Source organism: Aptenodytes forsteri, unplaced genomic scaffold, assembly GCF_000699145.1.
Source record: "Aptenodytes forsteri isolate BGI_AS27 unplaced genomic scaffold, ASM69914v1 Scaffold94, whole genome shotgun sequence".
In the NCBI taxonomy this organism is placed as follows: Eukaryota; Metazoa; Chordata; class Aves; order Sphenisciformes; family Spheniscidae; genus Aptenodytes; species Aptenodytes forsteri.
Window position 1 is genome coordinate 1,058,760 of NW_008795017.1, and position 21,673 is coordinate 1,080,432.

The 21,673-nt window shown below is 36.4% G+C and overlaps 1 protein-coding gene across 1 annotated transcript in view; it reads left to right on the top strand.

Annotated features, from left to right (window-relative positions):
* NBAS (neuroblastoma amplified sequence) overlaps nucleotides 1-21,673 on the top strand; it is a 219,080-nt gene that overhangs the window by 156,581 nt on the left and 40,826 nt on the right. Inside the window, 4 exon segments of the mRNA XM_009275562.2 lie at nucleotides 4,865-5,083; nucleotides 5,335-5,537; nucleotides 11,983-12,072; nucleotides 14,341-14,536. Of these exon segments, the coding sequence (XP_009273837.2) occupies nucleotides 4,865-5,083; nucleotides 5,335-5,537; nucleotides 11,983-12,072; nucleotides 14,341-14,536 (708 nt within the window).

The window sequence follows — 21,673 nt, forward strand, 5'->3', positions numbered from 1 at the left end:
CCCCATCCCTGGAGGTATTTAAAAGACGTGTAGATGCGGTGCTTAGGGACATGGTTTAGTGGGCATGGTGGTGTTGGGTTTATGGTTGGACTCGATGATCTTAGAGGTCTTTTCCAACCTTAATGATTCTATGATTCTATGACTGCATTCCGATGTTACCTTTTGAATTACTTGGCTTCTTTTTATCACTTTTTATCACTGTGCTCCAGTTCAGTGGTTTGTCTTGTATGACCGTGTTTTCTTCATGGGTATCGACAGTACGTCTTTTTCTGATATCAGTACATTTTTAGATACTTTCTTGTGTCCTGCCATTAATACAGTTATTTTAATTAAATCTGCTTCAAGACTGCATAATAGGAAACTTCACAAATAATGTCTTTTCTTTAACTGGTTCCTTACATGCATTAGAACTTTTACACTGATCTCCAGACGAACTGTACTGGGTCTGGCAGGGATGGATTTAACTTTCTTCATAGCATCCCCTATGGGGCTGTGCTTTGGATCTGTGACTAAAACAGTGTTGATAACACACCAGTGTTTTGGCTGTGGTTGAGCACTGCTTGCACAGTGTCAAGGCTTTCTCTTTTTCTCAACAACCCAGCCCTGAGTAGGCTGCAGGTAGCCAAAAAGTGAGGAGGGGACACAGCCAGGACAGCTGGCCTGGGCTGGCCAAAGGGGCGTTCTGTGCTATATAATGTCATGCTCAGCAGTAACAAGCAGGGGGTTGGAGGGTGTCTTCAGAAATGGTTGTTGCTTGGAAATTGTCTGGGCATTGGTCTGCTTGTGGGAGGTGGTGAGTCATTGCATTTGCATCACTTAGTTTTGGTTTGTTAATTTTTTTTTTCCCCCTCTCCTTCATGTATTAAACTATCTTTATCTTGGTCCACAAATTCTCTTGCTTTTTCTCTTCTTTTTCTCTCCCCCCGTAGGAATTGGGAACCAGCTTTTATTGTTCTGTAACTGTTTAACCTACTTCTGAATTAACAAATGTAATTTGCTTTCCATTCTAGTATATCTGGTTGGCTTGTAGCTACATGACACTTGGTGACTGATAACTGGCACAGGTTGCGCAGAGAGGTTGTAGCGTCTCCCACATTGGAGATATTCAAAAGCCACCTGGACACAGTCCTACGCAACTGGCTCTAGGTGGCCCTGCTTGAGCAGGAGGTTTGGACCAGATGCCCTCCAGCGGTGCCTTCCAACCTCAACCATTCTGTGTTTCGATGATGCTGGGATCCCAAGTTCCTCTGGCTTTAAAAGGAGGGGAGTTGTTTCCATCATCTCAAAGTTGCATGCTAATCATTGGCAATAAGAATGGCAGGGTCATCATCTTCATGTGCAAGTGAATGTTACTTGTGCAATACTTAGAATCATAGAATCATAGAATCATTGAGGTTGGAAAAGACCTCTAAGATCATCGAGTCCAACCGTCAACCCAACACCACCATGCCCACTAAACCATGTCCCTAAGCGCCTCATCTACACGTCTTTTAAATCCCCCCAGGGATGGGGACTCACCCACTTCCCTGGGCAGCCTGTTCCAATGTTTAACCACTCTTTCAGGAAAGACATTTTTCCTCACATCCAATCTAAACCTCCCCTGGCGCAACTTGAGGCCATTTCCTCTCGTCCTATCACTTGTTACTTCGGAGAAAAGACCAACACCCACCTCGCTACAACCTCCTTGCAGGTAGTTGTAGAGAGCGATGAGGTCTCCCCTCAGCCTCCTTTTCTCCAGGCTAAACAGTCCCAGTTCCCTCAGCCGCTCCTCAGAAGACTTGTTCTCCAGACCCCTCACCAGCCTCGTTGCCCTTCTCTGGACACGCTCCAGCACCTCAACGTGCTTCTTGTAGTGAGGGGCCCAAAACTGAACACAGTATTCGAGGTGCGGCCTCACCAGGGCCGAGGACAGGGGCACGATCACTTCCCTACTCCTGCTGGCCACACTATTTCTGATACAGGCCAGGATGCCATTGGCCTTCTTGGCCGCCTGGGCACACTGCCGGCTCATGTTCAGCCGGCTGTCGACCAACACCCCCAGGTCCTTCTCTGCTGGGCAGCTTTCCAGCCACTCTTCCCCAAGCCTGTAGCGCTGCATGGGGTTGTTGTGGCCGAAGTGCAGGACCCGGCACTTGGCCTTGTTGAACCTCATACAGTTGGCCTGGGCCCATCGATCCAGCCTGTCCAGGTCCCTCTGCAGAGCCTTCCTACCCTCGAGCAGATCAACACTCCCGCCCAACTTGGTGTCGTCTGCAAACATACTGAGGGTGCACTCAATCCCCTCATCCAGATCATCAATAAAGATATTAAACAAGACTGGCCCCAGTACTGAGCCCTGGGGAACACCGCTCGTGACCGGCTGCCAACTGGATGTAACTCCATTCACCACAACTCTCTGGGCCCGGCCGTCTAGCCAGTTTTTGACCCAGCGCAGAGTCCACCTGTCTAAGCCGTGAGCCGCCAGCTTCTCGAGGAGAATGCTGTGGGAGACAGTGTCAAAGGCCTTGCTGAAGTCCAGGCAGACCACATCCACAGCCTTCCCTCATCCACTAGGCTTCATTAAGAAATACTTACATATTCTGAAGGAAATGGGCTTCTGAGATGAGTTTTTTACCCTGAGGAGTGAAATCTGTTGAGCTGAATTTGTATGTGATGTTCCTTGATTTGAAAATGAAAGAAAACGGATTTTTAGGATTTTTCATTACACATAGCCTATAGAATTAAAAATCTTTTTAAACTGTAAAAGCTTTTTAAAAAGAAAATTTTACTTCACATGCAAACAAAGATTGAACTAGCCCCTAAGCTACTATTTTTATCACTGGGTATGATACCAAATCTCATTACTGAAGCTGACTAGAAATACGGAGGATAGCCATTCATGTTTTGGAATAAAATAATCAGAGAAATGATATGTTGGTAGTGCTGCATTTTGACACTATGCAAATATGAATCCCAAAATTAAAATAGTCTTGGGAAGAACCTGTATTCTTTTTTTTTTTTTTTAATGCTCTATTCTGTATATGTTTATGGCATCATGACTTCTAAACTGGCAGTATATTCACACTGTTCTCTAGGATATAACAGTTAGATGAAATACTTAAATTGTTTGCCTTTTGTGTCTCTCAATTGCATTTTGAACATTAGAATGTACAGTAGAAAGGAAAAATGAAATATGTAGCTGTTTTCATCTTTTATCAGGTTTACAAAATGGATATATAAATCCATCTGTGGTCATTAAATTTTAATGTGATATGAAGTGTATCATCTTTTCCCTGCTTATAGTAAAACCTGATATTGAGACCTTGTTCAAAGTAACAAAATCATACTTAATTTCTTTTGGTGGGAATGGAACTGAGTCGAGTTTGGAACTGAATGGTAAAATACCCTTTTTATTTACCCTGTTAATGCTGGCAAGTTTTCTTAGCTTTTACAATAATGTCCACCCATTTTGCTTTTAGTATTAAAATTGTCCATTAGACCATTACTGTGGTTTTCAGCAACAGCACTAAAAAACAGGAGTAACCCCTACATCTTTCACTCTGTGGGGCTTTTTTTGGTGGGGATAATTTAAATATATAAGCTGTAAAACTTTCCACTAACTAATTCTTATCAAGCTTTCTGTGTCTTTACAAGTAGATACTTTAATTCATGATGTAAACATCAATTTGGCTTTCTTATGAAGAATGCTATAGCAGTTTAATTTTCCTCTTTCTGCAGTAATTTAGACTCTTTCCTATTCAATGTGTCACACGGTTTCAAGCTTTTTTTTCTATTTCCTCTGTGTTTCAACTTGAAAATTAAAATTATTTGTATGTCTTTGTCCAGTATTCTGGTAACTAAAACACCTGAGGTTAGAAGTACCTAATGCTGTGGGTTTAGGCAGAGGAGAGCCCCACGCGTTGGAACGTGTATTGCAAGCATCCTAAAAACTGTACTTGAAGTTGCAAACTAATAAATTATACATGAGTTTTAAAAATAATATTTCAGAATTTGTTTTGGATTTATAGCTGAAGCTGTGTCTTTCCTGACTTATAAGCACAACAGTTTGCTGCAAGTACTGTGTATAAAGAGTATTTCCATCCATATCTTTTTCCAACATACTCTTGGTTTCTGGAAGCTTGAGAATCTGTCATTGCTGCCCAGGCTCTGTTCTGAAGTCCTAAATTCCATTCTGATGTACTGGAATGACCCTTTCATGCAAGATGGAGGGGTAGGGGAAAGCTTCATTCGGTGTATGTATGACTCTCTTTAAAAATTCAAACTCTATGAGAAGTGTAATGGGAAAAAAAAACCCAGACTTCTTTGTTTCAGTTTAATGGCTAGATACATCTAGTTGTACAGGTCTTTCAAAATAGTAACTTGCGGTTTTGTATAACTTGTGCTTTAAAGAGATTGATTTAAAAGTTGTAGACTTCCTACTGTTTTTTTGCTTACGATTATGGTCTTAGGGATATGTTTTAAACAGTGATGTAAACCTGACAAAACTAACCTTTTCAGCATTTGGGATTTTCAGTTAATCTTGTAAAACGATCCCCAGACATCTCTCAATGCAGAATTAAAAAACAAAGTTTATAAGGTGGTAGTCTACAAAAATCAATTATTATTAGGGAAAAGAAGTTTCATATGGTTTAAAATGAGCCAGATTCAACATCAATAAAAGGAAGGACAACAGAAGAAAGTAATAGAATACTGATCCTTTTTAAATAAATTACTAATAAGAAATAAAACTGTTTCTCATAAAATACTTCATTTAGTTTTTTGCTGTGCTGTACAACAGTGGAGCCACCTGACCTCTAGGCACTGCTGTAATACAAATAGTAGTGTACAGATGGTGAATGATTAAATATCGAGTAATCTTTTTCAGCTGCCAGTTGAAGCCAGGATAGAAGTGACTAAGAAGGCTACTAAGGCAGTCAAACATCTTTCTGAGAAATCACGAAAAAAGACTTCTGAGAATGACATGGAAGATGCTGAAAATCCATCTGTTGCTTATGAAGAAACTCTGAAACACTTGCAGCAATCTCTTGCTCATCTGGAAACACTCACTCATAGTTTTATCACTTCCTTGAAAAACAGCAAACAGGTAATGATTACTGATCAGATGCTTCTTTTGAGTGTTACCATGACTAGCAGTGATGGACATCAGTCTTCTGTCATATTTTATTAATGTTTTGTACCTTTGTTTTTGTTGACCTGGTTTTTGAAAATTCACTTCCATCGATCTTTTCTTTTTCGTACTATATGTTATATCTTGGTAGAAAGAAAGACTCTGAATGATACATCCCTGTAAATAAAGAGTACACTGATTTGTGTTCAAAAATTATCTGTTCACAGGATACACTACAGAAGTATGGCTATTTATATGATTTGTCAAGGTGAGAGAAAGAAAAAATCCATGAACAAGCAGTAGCTATGTGTATAGATGGTCAACCCCTGGACATGATACAACAGTTGTTACAGGTGGCCGTTGGAGATCTAGGTCTTTCTCCCAAGGATATTGTCCAACATGCCATTAAAAAAATTGTATGTACGTTAAGGTAAGTACACTGCCACAATTAAGCCCAAAAACCTTCTGGGTTTTTGGGTTTTGGTTTTTTTGTTTGTTGGTTGTTTTGTGTTGGGTTTTTTGTTTGATTGTTTTTTTTGTAGAGAGTACTTGTTTGCTTTCAACATCTGTATTTTGCAGAAAATCGAGCAGTAACAGGAAATGAGTTCTTGGATTGTTTATGCTCCTGTTTACCTATAATTTCATATTCAGATAAGACAGTTACATTTTTCTGAGTTTGGGAAGCCTGGGCAATCTGAACAAAGCAAGCCACAGAACTCATTCTATTCGCTGGAGGGTGTGTTTCAGTTAAAAAACTTGTATTTACAATATTGTTCCTTTATGTGTGTGTGCACTTGTGAATTTTTGGCAAATTTACAATTGCACATAGTTCTTCCCACTTAAACAGAGTCAAAAGGCATGTTTGTTGGAAATGGTGGGTACAAAAAGAGCTTGTGCAGGGTATTTGGGCAGTAGAGGCCTAGCAATGGCTGTTGCCACAACAGCTAGTCCTACAGGAAGAAGTACAGTTTCCATCTTTGGAATAACTTGATGGGGTATTTCTGGGAGCTGTTTTTTGGGTTGGTTTGGTTTGTTTTTTTTTTTTTTTATTTGCAAGGTTTTGAAAAATGTGTTTGTCATTAAAATATAGGCTATACATTTTTCTTCTTTGTTCTTGTAAACAATGCTTCTTAGAGTTTTTGCTCCTCTTCTTCCATCTCCCTTTGTGTCACACCCTACCTCCAAATTAAACAGCAAGTGCAAGTGCTTTATGCTTCCTGCAGCACTTAAAAGCAACAATAATACCCTAGAAAAACCTCTGACCTGCTAACTTCTTGAGAGAAACAGGTCTCTAATGTGAGGAAGGGGGTTGTTTTGCTCAACTTTTTCAGTGTTGTCATTGTTACTGTTTCTTGCTGTTATTAGTGCCATCGTACTGTGAGCAGTCCCACACACTGTACCAGAAGCAAGGCTTCATCTCCATCTTTTTCTAGGATTTGCTGCCCCAAACCTCAGCAATTCTCTTCCATGTCATGACACAAACCAAACAACCAACCTGTTCATGCAACCCCAGCAAACTGGGGGTAACATCTCTTATTTTAAAATTATGGAGAAATAGGCTAGGAGAACAGAAAATGCAAAATAACTAGCTTCCACACAGTTTATACTTACACATCCCCGGATAATTCTGTTGAGATCTGGGCAAGACCTGGGTGATACAAAGGAACATGAAATACAGTTGATGCTGACCATCTTACTCTTGTTAACAGTGAGTTTAAAGTTTGCATTAACTTCAGTATGATGCTCTTTTAATTGAATATATTCTTTATAGTCTTGCTTCCAAATTACAGTTCTAACACTTGTGAGAAACAGCCTAAAACTACTGTAGTCATGGTGCATTTCCTCAGTACTAGTCATGTCTTGGGCAAGGGAGGAGAGAAGCGTCCTGCATTGAAGTCCTGCCTGTTTGGTTAGCTGCAGCCTCTCTACTTCATGTCTTATAGCCCAGAAGGGACATGGCTTTTCTTCACAAGTCTGAGGCTGAAACTGTTTTAGTTTGTCTGGCATTTGGGAGAATGTAGTCATCTCTGGGAATATAGAACTGTTAAAAATACCTGCTTATGGACAAGTTTACAGACATGGTGAGGATGTGGACACAGGTGAGGGAAAGCTAAGCGCACTATTTGAAAAGCCTTTCAGTGAAATAAGGTGCTTTTCCTTGATTTTGTTTGATGCTCAGCTTGCCACTTGTTAACACCCTCTGTTAAGGTGCAATACTTGCATTTCACGCTTGAACCACGACAATGGGCAAAAACTACAACTAAAGAAGTAGTCTTGCCTGTGTACCTGGAATGACAAACTACTATTCAATAAATGTAACATTTCAAGGGAAAACTCTTCAGGTTTATTTATTGGAGCTTTGTGTTATACAGTGTGGTTATTTTATACAATAGTTTTGAAAGAGATCATGTTGGAAAATTCCTTCTTTGACAATTAACCTTCAAAGTAGCAGTTGTAAGGTTATAACACTGAGCTTGGATTTTCTGTATCTATGGTGACACGGAACGTAATTAAGGTATTGTAACCATAAGTGAAACAAGTCTGTATGGATGTGCAAAATTATGGTAGTGTCAGTGATTTACCTGAAAGTTAAGCATCAATCCACCACTTCTGTGATTGAAAATATGCATCCTTTCTTTCAGTTTCATAACTACAACCCCCCTTCAAACACAGTAAAATATCTTTTGTTATTAGTATATTTACTGACTATTGCAGAAGAACCTTCTAGGAAGTATTGCTTTTATTAAAGATTAATTAAGTGACTTTTTGGCTTCATTTTTCAACAGCATACAATATCACAGGCTTAAAAACTCTTACACCTTCTGAGAAACAGAATTCTTGTTAAATATAACATACAGTTATTTGTACCCTAATATTGGGTACCTATATTGTAATTTCAAGAGCAGTATTGTCCAGTTCTGTTAACTACTTTTATCTCCCTTGACTCTTTAGTTCTGGCACACAAAACTCAAAGTAGAAACTCTTACATTGGTATGTATAAAATCTCTCCAGCAGAGCACGTTCGCATACTTTATACGACTTTATATGGAAACAGCTACTATAAATAAAAAACAGTTGCATCTTCAGTAGAAATTATGAACTTCTGAAAAAAACCTAAAAGATTTTGGTAATGCTGGTAGTCTGGTTAGATTTATCCAAGATTCAGTTTAAACCATTACCTAAGATCACTCACATGATATACGGGAGAGTTTCCGTGACGCATGACTGTAGGCATGTTCGTGGATGGTTAGCCAGGGAAGACAGTTTGTCTGTTGAAGACGTTATGGCCTCCTTCATTTGCAGCTCTTATCTTAGGTGTCCAGATGGATGCAGCATTTCATGAAATTTTGGAAGTATTCAGCAGGCAATGAGCAGGAAAGGTTTGGTGAAATTTTGACTTCTTGTTTAATGGCCAGTGTTTCATGAAGAAAGTAAAAGCAGCTTCATTAGACTGAGTAGCTAACTTAGAAGGAAAAAACAAAACAAAACAAAACCAGATTTTTTACTGTCTCATCTCACTTGAGCAGGGGTCATACAGAGTAATTTTGTAACTTGGATATCATAATTTCATGGTATTTCTGATGGAAACAATGGTTTGGCATTATGACTTTTTTCCCCAGCTTTGAATGATCACACCAACAATATATTATTTCTTATTTTCCTGATATTTAGAGGAAGCACAAACAGAAAGGGGAAAATAAGGCTGGAGAAATAAGATGATATCAAGTATTTTCAATGAATACCATAATTAGGTTAAAAGATTTAGATGAAGTTAATTTATTCTCCTGTCAAGCATTCTTTGTACTTTATTGTGTTTGAGAAACTTGGTTAAATATGCATCACTTTTTCTGAAGCTGAACTGAAATAAAAATAAGCCTTTATCAGTGTAATTACACCAGGCTCATACGTAGGAGTTTTGAGGTGAACATTGAATCCTGTTCTGTTGTTTAAAACATGCATAAAATAGCATATAATCTGTGCGGAAGACTAATCCTTGATTAATTATATTTGTTTCTGTTAGTAGCTGCTTATTTTTAATCATTAATTATTAAGAAAAGAACAAGGCAACAATCTGTGGAAACTTGACACGATTATTTGGCTCATGAGCTGTAATTTCTTTTTAGTTTCTCTAACCATTAGGCAGTAAAGGCAATATTAAGCTTAAAAAAAATGCTAGCTTTCAGTCTTTCTAGATTTCTTTTTAAAATACTTTCTTATTCTAGCTAACTTTAACTTAACTGCTTAGATTCACCTTTTTTCTCCTTTCCTCCTGCTTAGTAGAATAGTACCTGTCTGTGTAGGACAAACTCGAAGCTTTCTGTAAATGTTCATACATCTATTGTGCTTGAGAACTGGCTTCACAGACTTACTGTCTGAAACAGTGGTTTTCTGTTTTCAGAAATGCCCATTAACTTTTGGGTATATGTTTCTTTTGACCCGAGTTTGTTTTTTTTGAGGTGCTCAGAGCCTGGTTGTAATAGGAGCTAAAGACTTTCATTTCTAATTAGAGAGATGAAGGGGTTTTGAAGAGCAAGTGCTAGAACTGTTCAGAACCAGTCTCCAAAATTGAGGCTACCCAAAATCTAAGGTTTGCTGGTCATTCTCCTTTGATATAAAGTTGCTTATGTACACTAAAGATAATTCAGGGTAAGTAGAGCCAGTAAGATCTCCATTTCTGTAGTCCATGTCCTATTCTTTTCTATTTCAGACAATCATCATTCTCTTCTTTAGTCTGTAAGCTTTATAAGTGTTCTTCTAGTTTTCTTTAGATATGCCATGTTAATGCCCTTTGATGTCTTTTTATTACTAACTTAATTGAAAAAACACAGAAAGCATAATAATACAGGAAAATTTAGATCTGGCCTGTAAACAGAACATTAATTAAGTGCCTTATATCTGTCTTCATTCTGGGAACATATCTTAAATTTTCTTAGCTTTTTTATTTTAAAACAAATTTGAAATCATCTCCTAATGCATGTAGCTGCTTGCGTAAAATGATTACTTTAATACTGCTGCTCTTTTTACCATTTCCACACTTCTGCAGTACTGGTGTAATCTAAATTTAATCTTTTTTTTTTTCCTAACAGACCATTCAGTCCTGTTGTCTCCTTTTCTGTGAAAAATACACTTTCTCCCACCCCCCCCCCCCCCTGAAATTTTTTATGTGTGTTTTGGTGAAAATAGATTTTTATCTTTTGGACAGACATTATCTCTCTGGATATTTCTGTACTATATATTATAATTTGATAGTTTTCAAATATTCTGAAGATGTTTAGGAAAATAGCTAGATTTAAACTTCACTCTTCTAAAATTTATTTAGCTGCCATATGATAGTATTGGTATTAAAAATGGCATTTCTTTGATAGTCATATGTAACAGTATTTTTTGAGAAAAAGGCCAGTGTTACGAGCTTTCTACTCCTACTTCGAATTTATGAGTGCAGTGTAGCAATATAAAATGCGTATACTAAGGTAAACTGAGTATATAAATGTTGCATTACATCATGCAACAAATTATCTTGCATCTGTTCTGAATGGAGTCACATGTTGTTTTTAAATCTAGTGTTGTTCACTGAAGTGCTGGTCACCTATTAAGATAAAAATAGAAAAGATGAAAGTTCTGAATGCAGTAAGACATTAAAGGTTGTAAAAATGCAGGTCCCTATGCCATATAGTATAATCATTTTTTAGGCAATATATTTATCTTTCTGAAGTAATAAATGACAAAATTATAAACACTCTCATAAATCTTGACAAAAAATTGTGAAAAATTGCAGTTACTTTTACACATTACAATCAGCTATACAGCGTATTTTGGCTTTAGACAGAACAGTCAGGGTAGTCTGGACATGTATTCATTTTTATTAAGAGATCAGCTAGGAAGAGGGTGACATTTTTAGTAGCAGAAGAGCTTTGATATGCTGATGAACTGTCGAGAAGATGCACTTTATCTCTGGGGTTTTGAATAATCTTTAGTAAACTAACTTTGGAACTATTTGCCTTTCTTTTTCTTTAATGCAGCATTGACAAACTCTTACGATAGGCAAAACTTGTTTTTTCTAGTTCATCCAGGTGTCATTGCCACTGCAGTGGTTTCCGTGAAGAGACACTGTGTGCTTTATTGGAGTACCAGTGCAAAATCCCTCCCTCTTTCAGCACAAAGTCACATCTTAAGTTTGTTTTGCTGAAAATCTTAGCAGAAAATGCCACTTTCATTGCATTACTGGAATGACTGATGGGCAGCATGATTAACTTTTTTCTATTCCTACACATGTATAGTGGATGTCATTTGATGGGTGGCTTAATCCTCCCCTTTCCCACATGCTGTTCTTGACCACATGTTCCCTCCTTTTTAATTTTGTTGATTCTGGTAAGCATCAACCTGGTTGATACAACCGAAAATGAATCTTGGACGGGGTGGGAAAAGAAGTCTGCTGAATCAGCAGATAGGATTCTTTTGAATCAGGTTATAGTCAAGTTTGTTTAAACCAATAGTGATACTGCAAGATGATACTTGAAAAGAAAAGATGGTGACATTTATGTGTAACCTTTAACCTGTTTAGTCAATATTGATGAGATCTTTAAGGTAATGAGATTACATGTGGATATTTTGCTGACCTAATCTGTGTTAGAAGTGCTAAATTTTAACTATTCTTTTTCTGTCAAATTTCACTTAAGTATTTTAGTATTTCTCTTTCCCACGTCTTTCTTGTTGCTCCTCGCATTACTTTGACATAAAAATAAAGGTACTAGTTAAGCAGGAAAAGTGGAAAATTGCTCTATTGTTGAACAATTCATGTAAATCCTACAGGTGGATAGAATTAGGTACGATATTAAAGACCATTTTTATGGTAATTTTATGTCTTCCCTTAACAGTGGAAATGGTGGCTCATCTACATCAGTGAAAGATCCACTTGGAATCCTAGAAGGCATCGTGTCTGCAGTGCATAAAAGTGTTGAGAAAGGGTAAGAACTTACTGTATGGATTCTTTGGTTAAGACTTTGAAAGACACTTCTCATGAAAGCGTTGAAGGTACGATTCTGAATACGGATGATTTTTCTTCATGGATATATATATAATGGGTTTGCACTTAATTTTCTAAGACTTTATTCTGGAACAGGCTATCATTTATGAGGTTCAAAATCTGAGTCCTGACAGAAGCCTTTACTTGATCATTTGGAAGAAAGCAAGTCACTGAACTGAAAATTCAGATAACTATGTATCACGGTGATTTGAGAAAATGTTTTTTCTGCTGTGACTACTGCAGATTGTATATCTACCAGGAGTACTTCACTGCTTTTGTTTCAGTTTAGTAGATAAATTACAAATAATAATGACTCACTTTCAGATACCTGAATTTAGGGATCTAAATTTGTCAATATTTGTAGGGTATAGTGCAGAAACAATTTCACAAATGCTGTATAATGCTTCACCACATTTTTTTCTCCTCTTTTGGGGATGTCTTTATTTCAGGTCACATAATGGTCTGTATGTCTCACTGACATTTTCCATTGCATTTCTAGTAAAGACAAGGAAAAAAAATCGAACAGTTTTCTTTCCAGATGTACAAACTAAGAACTCATGTATGATAATAATAAAACCTCATACTCTCTGATAGCCAACAAAACCCATTACACTATTGTGTGGAGGCTTCTCCACTGACATTAAATTAGTTAAATACTGGATACTGAAGTAGACTGAATTGATGTCAAAACTTAGAGTAAATCTCATTTGCAATATTATAAGGTGGAATGGGAGAGTCGGTACTATTTTATTCTGAGATGCACTTTCTGGAATCTTTTATTTGTATACTTCATCAGCATTTAACTGCTGAAACAATAAGCTGGAGTGAAAGTCATTGTGATTACAGGAGGTTGTTTACATTCATTTAAATACTTGTTCATATTTATCTCTCTAAACCTCAGCTAATCAATTTACAATATAAATCTTTCCCTCAGGAAAACATATATAAACATCAGGGGTGAGCTCTACAAAACTCTTGAAATATTCCAGCAGGTCCTCTTAATTACCAAACTTTTAATTTACAGTTTGAATGCCAGCTGTTTGACAGAGGCATGTCTAATTTAGCTGAAGTTCTGAGCTAACAGCATAATTCAGACAATATAAAGCCTAAGTAAAATTGAAATCCTTGTAATATGAAAACCTAAGCTGTCAATGTTTATTATTTCAGAGCTGCAAGACAGGTTAAATTAGTGTTTTCTGTCTGATATTATTTTCCTGTCTGCCTTGTTAAGACAAATAAGGGAACATTAGTTATAAATCACACTCCACCTGGAACCGCTTTCTTGATTTTTTTTTTTTTTAAAGGAAAAAAAATTAGCTTTAGTTTAAAATATTACTGAAAGATAGTAGAATAGCATTTACTGATTTGTTACATGCTAGTTTATAGCCTCTAAGGGGTATAACAGATTATTCTGTCTGCAACTGCTAGCTGGTTGGTTGAGTTTGTGGTAATCTGTGTACTGTAAATGCTTTCACACAGTTAGAATGTATTCAATATAATACACTTTTTGAATCAAATGATTTAATTAAGAGTTTTTCTAATTAGCCAAGTCAGGAAAACCCAAAACCTCAGGTTTTTTAACGTCTCTTTTTTTTCTTTCTGGGGGCTATGGGCATTCTGTAATCATTATCATACTAGAATGTACAATAGTCAAGCTTGCTAGAGATGGTACAGAAAAAAATAAGAAATGGCTAAAGCTACAATCAGGAGAAACTAATTTGTGTATTTGGAGCATAAAGAACGGATTTGTAAAGAAAGAGAATATAGGACAATATGAATAAACATCAGATATAAAAATGTCATACTTAAAATGCAAGGAGCCAAGCTGGTTTTCCATAAAGTCAGATGGGGTGGAAGTACAGGCATCAGTCAGGACCAGACACCATAAAAAGGCTTGGATTTTCAGGTGCTGAAATCCAGCACCGTTACGATACAATTGGCAGTCAAGGTAGTATGTGGGAGAATATGTAACTGTTTAGATGGATTTCTATGGTATTACACGGTTATTTGAAGTGCAAAAAAAGTTCTTACACCACTTAGCTTTAGGAACCTGATGTCCGAGGGCTAGTTTCTCTGCAGCCCCACAGAGGTGAGCTCTTCCATTTCCAGCGTTATGTATTTGTTATGTATTGAATGTACTTGTTAACAGCTTTGAAAATACATGTAGTACTTTCATTAGACTATTTAACACAGTATTGTTTAATTACAGGGAGAAAATAGTTTCTTCAGATGACCTTCTGGAGTGGTTGAGACCTTTCTGTAGTGATGACTCTTTAGCAGTGAAGCCTCGCATCAGAGTATTGCAAATTCTGGAGCAAGCCTTCCATCTCAGTGATGAGGATAGCAAGCTACTTGTGTACTTCAGGACGCAAGCTGTTCTCAGAGTTTGCTGGCCTGAAACAAAGGTATTAATATTGATTGCTATAAATGGTAGCGTAAGACTGGTTTTATACACGCATTAGATGATGAAATGCTGTTTTGCAATATATGGTTGTAATGCATTCTGTTGGTATGGGAACTAATCCTACCTTCCTTTTGAATCGGGTTTCTAATACATTATGATTCTTTGAAAAATGAAGTTATGTAAAGTTAATGGACTCCTCCGCTTTTGTTTGGGATCAGGAGTACATAATACCGAACTTGATTACACACTAATGATTTTCCTCCATGTCAAGCATTGACTTTGAAGTTTTTGTATATTCTTTCTTTTCAAATGGGAAGACTTAATTGATAGGTAATGCATTCGGTCATGGTTAGTGTGCTGTTGTCTTTTAAGAGGCAGCACCTAACTACTGAAATACAGTAGTTGCTTAAAAACAGTTCATACCTTTAACTGCCCAAGTGATAATTTTAAGTCTTTTTCAGTGTAAAGTCAGGAAAAAAATAAGGTAAAATCACTGCTGAAAGAAGTTACTCTTAGCTATATTTATTTGTTTCCAACTAAGAGAGAGTGCTTCTAGTTCAAACTTTCAAGTCTAAACCAGATTAACTTTCCTTCTGAATTAAAGGATGACAAAATGCCTAACTTCCATTTTGTTAAGTATATGTAAAAGTTGATCTAAGACTAATAAGGATCATCTAGTAAATGTTCTCAGGAGTGAAGATGCTTGAGTTTGTCAAGTAGAATATTAAAAATTCCATATATACTAAAAGGCTCTTGTTGGTTATTCATTAATATTTTAACTGCTTTATTTCATGACTCATTTTGGTGAAGTGCTTAATATCAACGTACGTATTTTTAGGGGTTCTACATTTCTAAGTACAATGAAAATATACGGAAGGCTTAACAGGAGGAAGTAGTCTTGTCTTTGAAGCTTGTGTCGTTTTGAAATCAGATGAGTATCACTTGCTGCATGTAGAATTGTTGAAAAGCAGAGTTACTTTTCATCCATTTTCTAAATGCCTTCCCCCGTGCCAAGACCTTATGGAACTAAAATAGAATATTTCTAATAGTTCCTCAAAAAAATCTGTGCACAAAACCATTTTATATTCATATAAAACAAAAGCAATATCTCAGTTTTGACTCACTGTGCTAAGATCATCCAAGGGAATAATCATAATAAAAATCTTGAAAGAAAAAGAAAATGCTTATCTCTTGCTGTCTTTAGAAATTACTTTTTCTCTTGCATTCACAATAATACCAGCGATTAACTCCTCAACTGCTCTTCAGGTGTCTGTCTATGATTGGATTCTTCATCTTCTGTTCAGTCCTTTGTCAATATTTGTGTTGAAGCAGCCTGTGACCTGCTTACCAATCCAAAAGCATTTCAAGTCTAAAAGAGTCAACCAGAGTATGTTTTAAGAATAAAGCTATGGATAGATAATAGCTTTCAGCCATGTCTGTATAAGACAGAAAAAGAGCCTGTATTTGACAGAAACCTTGTGAGACTCATTACACTTACTTGAGAAATATATAAGATCAGATCACTTTTATTTTCTTCCATAATCTGGTGAGTCAAAATGTACGTAATTCTACGACATGAAACTCACATCCATTTGCTTATGTCTGGTGATGTTTTAGGAATTAACTGAATGCATTGCATATGCTGCTAGCTCACTTGTAGCTCACTGCTCACCAGGACCCCCAAGGCCTTCTCAGCAGAGGGTGAGGCTGTCCCCACCTGTGCTGTCCTGGGTGCAGCATGGCTGTTAAACCTTGTGCGATTCTTGTTGGTCCCATCTTCCATCCTGTTTAGGTCTCTCCACATAATCCATTAATAATTCCTGTTTCCTGAAGTGATGGATTTTTAGAATACTCGTAGTTTCGAGCAGGAAAACATACCAGTTACAAGAGTCCTGTTGGAACATATTTTAAAATTATTCTAATTTTCATGTCAGTTCAAGCTAAATGGGGTAGATGAGAACCCTTTATATTCTTTTTTTGTTTGTTTGTTTTCCATATTTTGTGCTATGTAACTAATGTGTGATTTAGATAGAAGAATCACATTGGTTTGTCTGTTAGGTAGCAGTCATTGAAATTCAGAGTTCTTCACAAATGTCCAAGAAAACAAATGAGTGATCCATTACTTAGAGTATTTTCTTTTTTCTTTTTTTTTCTCTTCTAGTCAGCTGATGTCAAATGCTAGTCTACAAGTTGATATTAGAAAAAGCAAGTGGTGACCTTATTTGAGGATTGTTTGCTTATTTTGTGTGCTAACAATCAGGGAAAATAGCATAATAAAATAGTATATTGAAAACTGTGTACATTTCACAATCCTTCATGTTATGTTAGTGAAACAAGAACACTGCAGAATTCAGTAGCTACGTGACTGCTGAAAAGCGAAGAGAGATTTGTATATGAGCTTTTGGCAAAGCATTAATTAAGCAAGTTTCTCGTGCAAGTTAATGCTTCAGGTGCAAAGACCTTCAAAAGCAACCCCGTTCTACAGAAGGGGATGTTGAAGCGCAATTTAAAAGTTTTATCAGGTTGCTGGGTAATCATGGGTGAAGCAGGGTCAAAAAGTAGATATGAGGAGTTACATCTTTCAGACGTGCTCAAACTGCTATGTTAGTCTGTCTGCCTTGTCCATAGGCATCAATTTCTCTAACATCAGTACACCTTTATTAATTTCGTCATCCTTTCTTATCCAGTGAAGTAGTAAAACCCTTGATCGTGTTTAAAAGAAAAAAAAAAAAAAGAGGGGTGTGTTTGGATCAAATACTATTTTTAGCTTGCAGAGGAATGCATTTAAAGGTTTCTTTTGGGTTTGTGGGTTTGTTTGTTTGTTTTTTTCTTAAATGAACTTTAAATTGTAAATATTTCAAAAATGTATTCATTATCTTACTTCCAGATTGTTTTATCCTTTCTTGCCTGACATTTCTTACATGCTTTTAGGGGATCCCTCTTTTCCTTTACCATTCATTGGTACAAAAAGGGACAGCAGATATTGTAAAGGGTGAATGTGGATTTCTATTGAGTAAAAATAAGTTTAATGATATTGCAGTGTTCAATTACCAGAAAATGCGTGAAAGCCACCCTCAGTGTGTCTGCTAATCCTCTTAGTCAGACTTTGCATACATCAAGGAGGGACTTAATATTTAATTATGCTCTAGGTGCTGTAAGTAGTGGTCCCACAAATCAATGTGCTGCTGGGAAACAGGCCAGCTCTTACAAAATTAAAAGTGTACTTTATGGAAGCAGCTACCTATCAAACAGTCAGAAACACAGCAATTTCCAGTTCTCTAATGATTAGTTAACACAATTAAAAATTCAGGGGTCCTCATTTTTCAAAGGCTTGAGAGTCTTTAATTCACATTCCAGTAGCATCCCACGCTACTGGAGGGAGGAGGCATGCGTTTTTTTAATCCCCTTGATGAATTTTATCTGAGCTCTTCAGGTTTTGTAATTTTCTAGTTAACTGGTGCATGAAAAATATGGGTCAAAATACTGACTTTTTTATATATAAAAAAATGTTGGAGGGGTGAGAAAAACATGGTTTAGAATGTTCATATAAAATGTTAGCTTTATCCATCTAAGATGGGAAATCCATTTGTTTTCATATAATATATAAAAATGTAGTCTGTAATGACTCACAGCACTAACATATGTAAGGTATCAACTGACAGGTTATGTGTGTGTACATAGTCGTTCAGTTCACTGACTCGTTACAAGGTGTAAGTTACAGTAATACAAGTTAGGGTTTTGCCCCAGGAAGTTGACAGCGGCACTGACAAAGCTTCTGTAGGTAAACCAAGGGTTAGCTTAAGATAAGAAGTTAATAATTGTGAAGCTTCTGTAAGACACACCTTGTCTTAAAAGGATTGTTTAATTATTATGCAAATGCAAAACGTAATTACTATTTGCATGCCACTTAAATGCAAATAGCTTTGTTATTTAGAGAAGGTAATCTCATTTAGCCTTTCCCCTCATATTGTTGTATTATGGTTTTTCATGATCTTGGGTATACAGAGCTGCTGAGGGCTAAGCATTTTTGAAAATTGGATGGGGATATCTAATATGAATTTAAGAATGTAACTTTAGGCACCTTTCTTATTTTGTCTGAGGTTTTTCCCCCTAAAGTTTAGCTTTGAAAAATTGCCAGATTAATTTGTATTTGTGTTGTGTACATCGCCCACACATTTGCCCTTCCTTATAGAGGCAATTTGTGTATGCCATATGCAAGTTTTATGTGTCTCAGCAACCTTAGTAATGTCTACATTAACATAATGACTTTAGGAGGACTTGGGTATGGCTGTCAAGCCTCCATTGCTCTTTTATCCCTCTTCCCCCAGTATATGAAAAATGTATATCTGTTTACATGGTGTTTCTTCATATGACTTCATAAAGAAAGGTCTCAATGGGAATAATTCAGTGTCCTGTGATTTTCAACTTTTTCCCATTGCCTGTACTTGTGTCAGCTACATTTAAACCTAAGTACTTGGAAGGCAGAGTGAGATTTAAGAATTCCCAAGTCATTTTGCTGAAGTAATTTATCAGGTAACAATGACCTGTATTTAGCTTGATCTGGTAAAATATAGGTGAAGGAGCTGTATCTGTTTAATAGTCAGCCATCTTTATTTGTGAAATATGCTTAATTAGAAGAAAGATATGTGGTCCTATCAACTTTGAGTAAATTTGTTACAATGTTGTTTATAATTCTAGAGACATTGTTTCTCTACTGGTAATGCATAAAAATTAAGTTTAAGAAATTTAATTTAAGTTTTAATTAATATTTTGAAACACTAATTTCCATTCCTTGAAGATGCAATTTATCCATAGGAGAACATGTGAGATGTATTTTTTCTGGGAACATAAATTGTAGCGTGTATGATTAATTAAATACTTTAAGATGCAAATGAAATATTTTTGCATTAACTACACAAGTAGAATGGATAAGACAAAGTGGAGAGAAAAGCAGTATAGCTTGAGTGAGCACGACAGTTTCGAATGCGAGCCCTGGGTACTACGGTATCCTGCGGCTAGCAGCAGTTGCTTCAGAGGAAGATAAGAGTGCTCTGGAGTGGATTCATGGGGGATAATTCACTTTCTGTAATAGGTCTTTTGTAATGAAGGTATAAGTGGAGAATGGTTTAGACCTTACATATTCTGCTTCTATCTCAGTTTCAGAAAAATTAAGGGCTCATTAGTGATGTATTCAGAGTTCTGTTGTTATGTTGCAAAGAAATTGGTTGATGAACTGTGATTCAGCCTTGGGTGTCTCTTGCTAAATGCTTGGCATTGGTACACCATACAGCATTAACTGCAAAACATGTTGAAACTTTGTAGAAGGATTTTTTTTTTTTAACTTCTTTATGTGATTTGGTATGTGGTGGTGTTCTGTGTTTTATAGGATAGCAAAATCCAGAAAAATCAAAGTTCCTGCTCTGTTTTATCACTTTTTTTCCCTTATTCTGTTGTTTACTTAATCTAAGTAAACAATTCCAGTCGTGTTACCTCATCCACAGTGTTATCTATGTCTGTAACTATTCTCCCCTCTATCTCAGAGCCCACTGTGATATGCAGTATACCTCCTAGAAGGAGATAATTGGAGAAGTGAATGTGATGTCCTTGTGGAAATTAACAGTCCATGCTTATGCATCCCAACACCTTGATTGCTCTCTTGACTTTAGCTGTACATTAACCAGAGGTCTTTTAATTTCATTCAGTGAGGCTCAGGTTCCTGTTTTGACTTGATGAGGCTAGTTTAACATATTTGAAAATGTGGTGGCTTTACCGTTGTTACGTTTTATTTGTCATCATATGGTCATTTACTTAGCCTAGATTTTTTTTTTAAGTCAATTGGAGGTTTCTTTCTACAGTGTCCTTGACGAACATAAGCTAGCTCATTTGTGTGCAGTATTATCTATTCAATGCTTGCAGTCTTCCAAAAACATAATTTATTTTATATAAGAAAAGAAGCAGTCATAAAATCATGAGAAATTCTACTTTTTACCTTTACCATTTGCTCATAAACTGTTTTTTTTGTTTGTGTTTTTCAGTTTTGTTCCTCTTAGCAGATCAAGTTCTTCAGTGATTTCTAGTCAGGACTGTTGTTAAAAGCCTTTTGAAAATATAAGTAAACTGTAAAACTGTTTTTCTTCAGGCATCATTTTGTTAATATCTTAAATGAGTATTTTTGTATTAAGAACTGTGACATTCAGTTGATGCCATGCTTTTTTTCAGTCTTATTTTATTCCATCAACCAACTTGCTAGCTGACACTTTTTATTTAGAGGTCTGTAAGCTCTGTATCACCTGAGGAGTCCCTCTCAGAATCAGTTCTTACTTCATAGTAATTTCTGATAGTTCATGTTGATTGAGAGAGTGAGGGTTTTTTCCACATTGTTGCTGTTATTACTTAGTGACTCAGCTATAATGACTGTGACTGCTAGGACTTTAATAACATCAAATCAAAAAGAAAACCACTGATTGCAGTGCTTGCATAACGGCATTTAGTATGACAGTTGCATGATGCTGCCTACCTTCTTCTGATTATATTTATGGCCGCAACAGAGCTACTAATTTATTTCAATTTTTACAGCTGAAATAAATATTAATTAAAATCGGAGTCAACGTCAACAACCTGTTGTTCCTAAAAGAGGGTATCTTAGTTTATTGTGGGTTGTTCTTTTTAAAAATGCATCTTTTACTTTGTCAGTTTAGCCTATCTGCAAGATGACATTTTGGAAAGATTAATTTTGACAAGTTTTCATTTACATGAAAACAGCTTTTAAAATCATTTTTCCTCTATCAGCAAGAATTGTAGACTTTGATTATCAAGACACCAGTTGTACATACAGTTGAATACTGGGAGCTTGTGCATGTACTGCTTCTTGATGGTAGTGATCAGAAAAGGTAAATTGAAGAGCCACTTGTATGAGGTATGGGGGGAAATGCCTGATGCTAATTTAACAGTTTAAAGTTAAAAGTAATATTTAAGGATTAAAACCTTGTCATTTCGAGGCTGTGTCTTCCAACACCCTTTTCTGTTCTAAATGTAGAGTATCTGTATTATACATAGATTATGAAATATGAAACAGTGCTTAGTAGCTGGCACATACAAGTAAAATGGCTGACGTTTTTAAGTCCCTTGTGTTGCACAG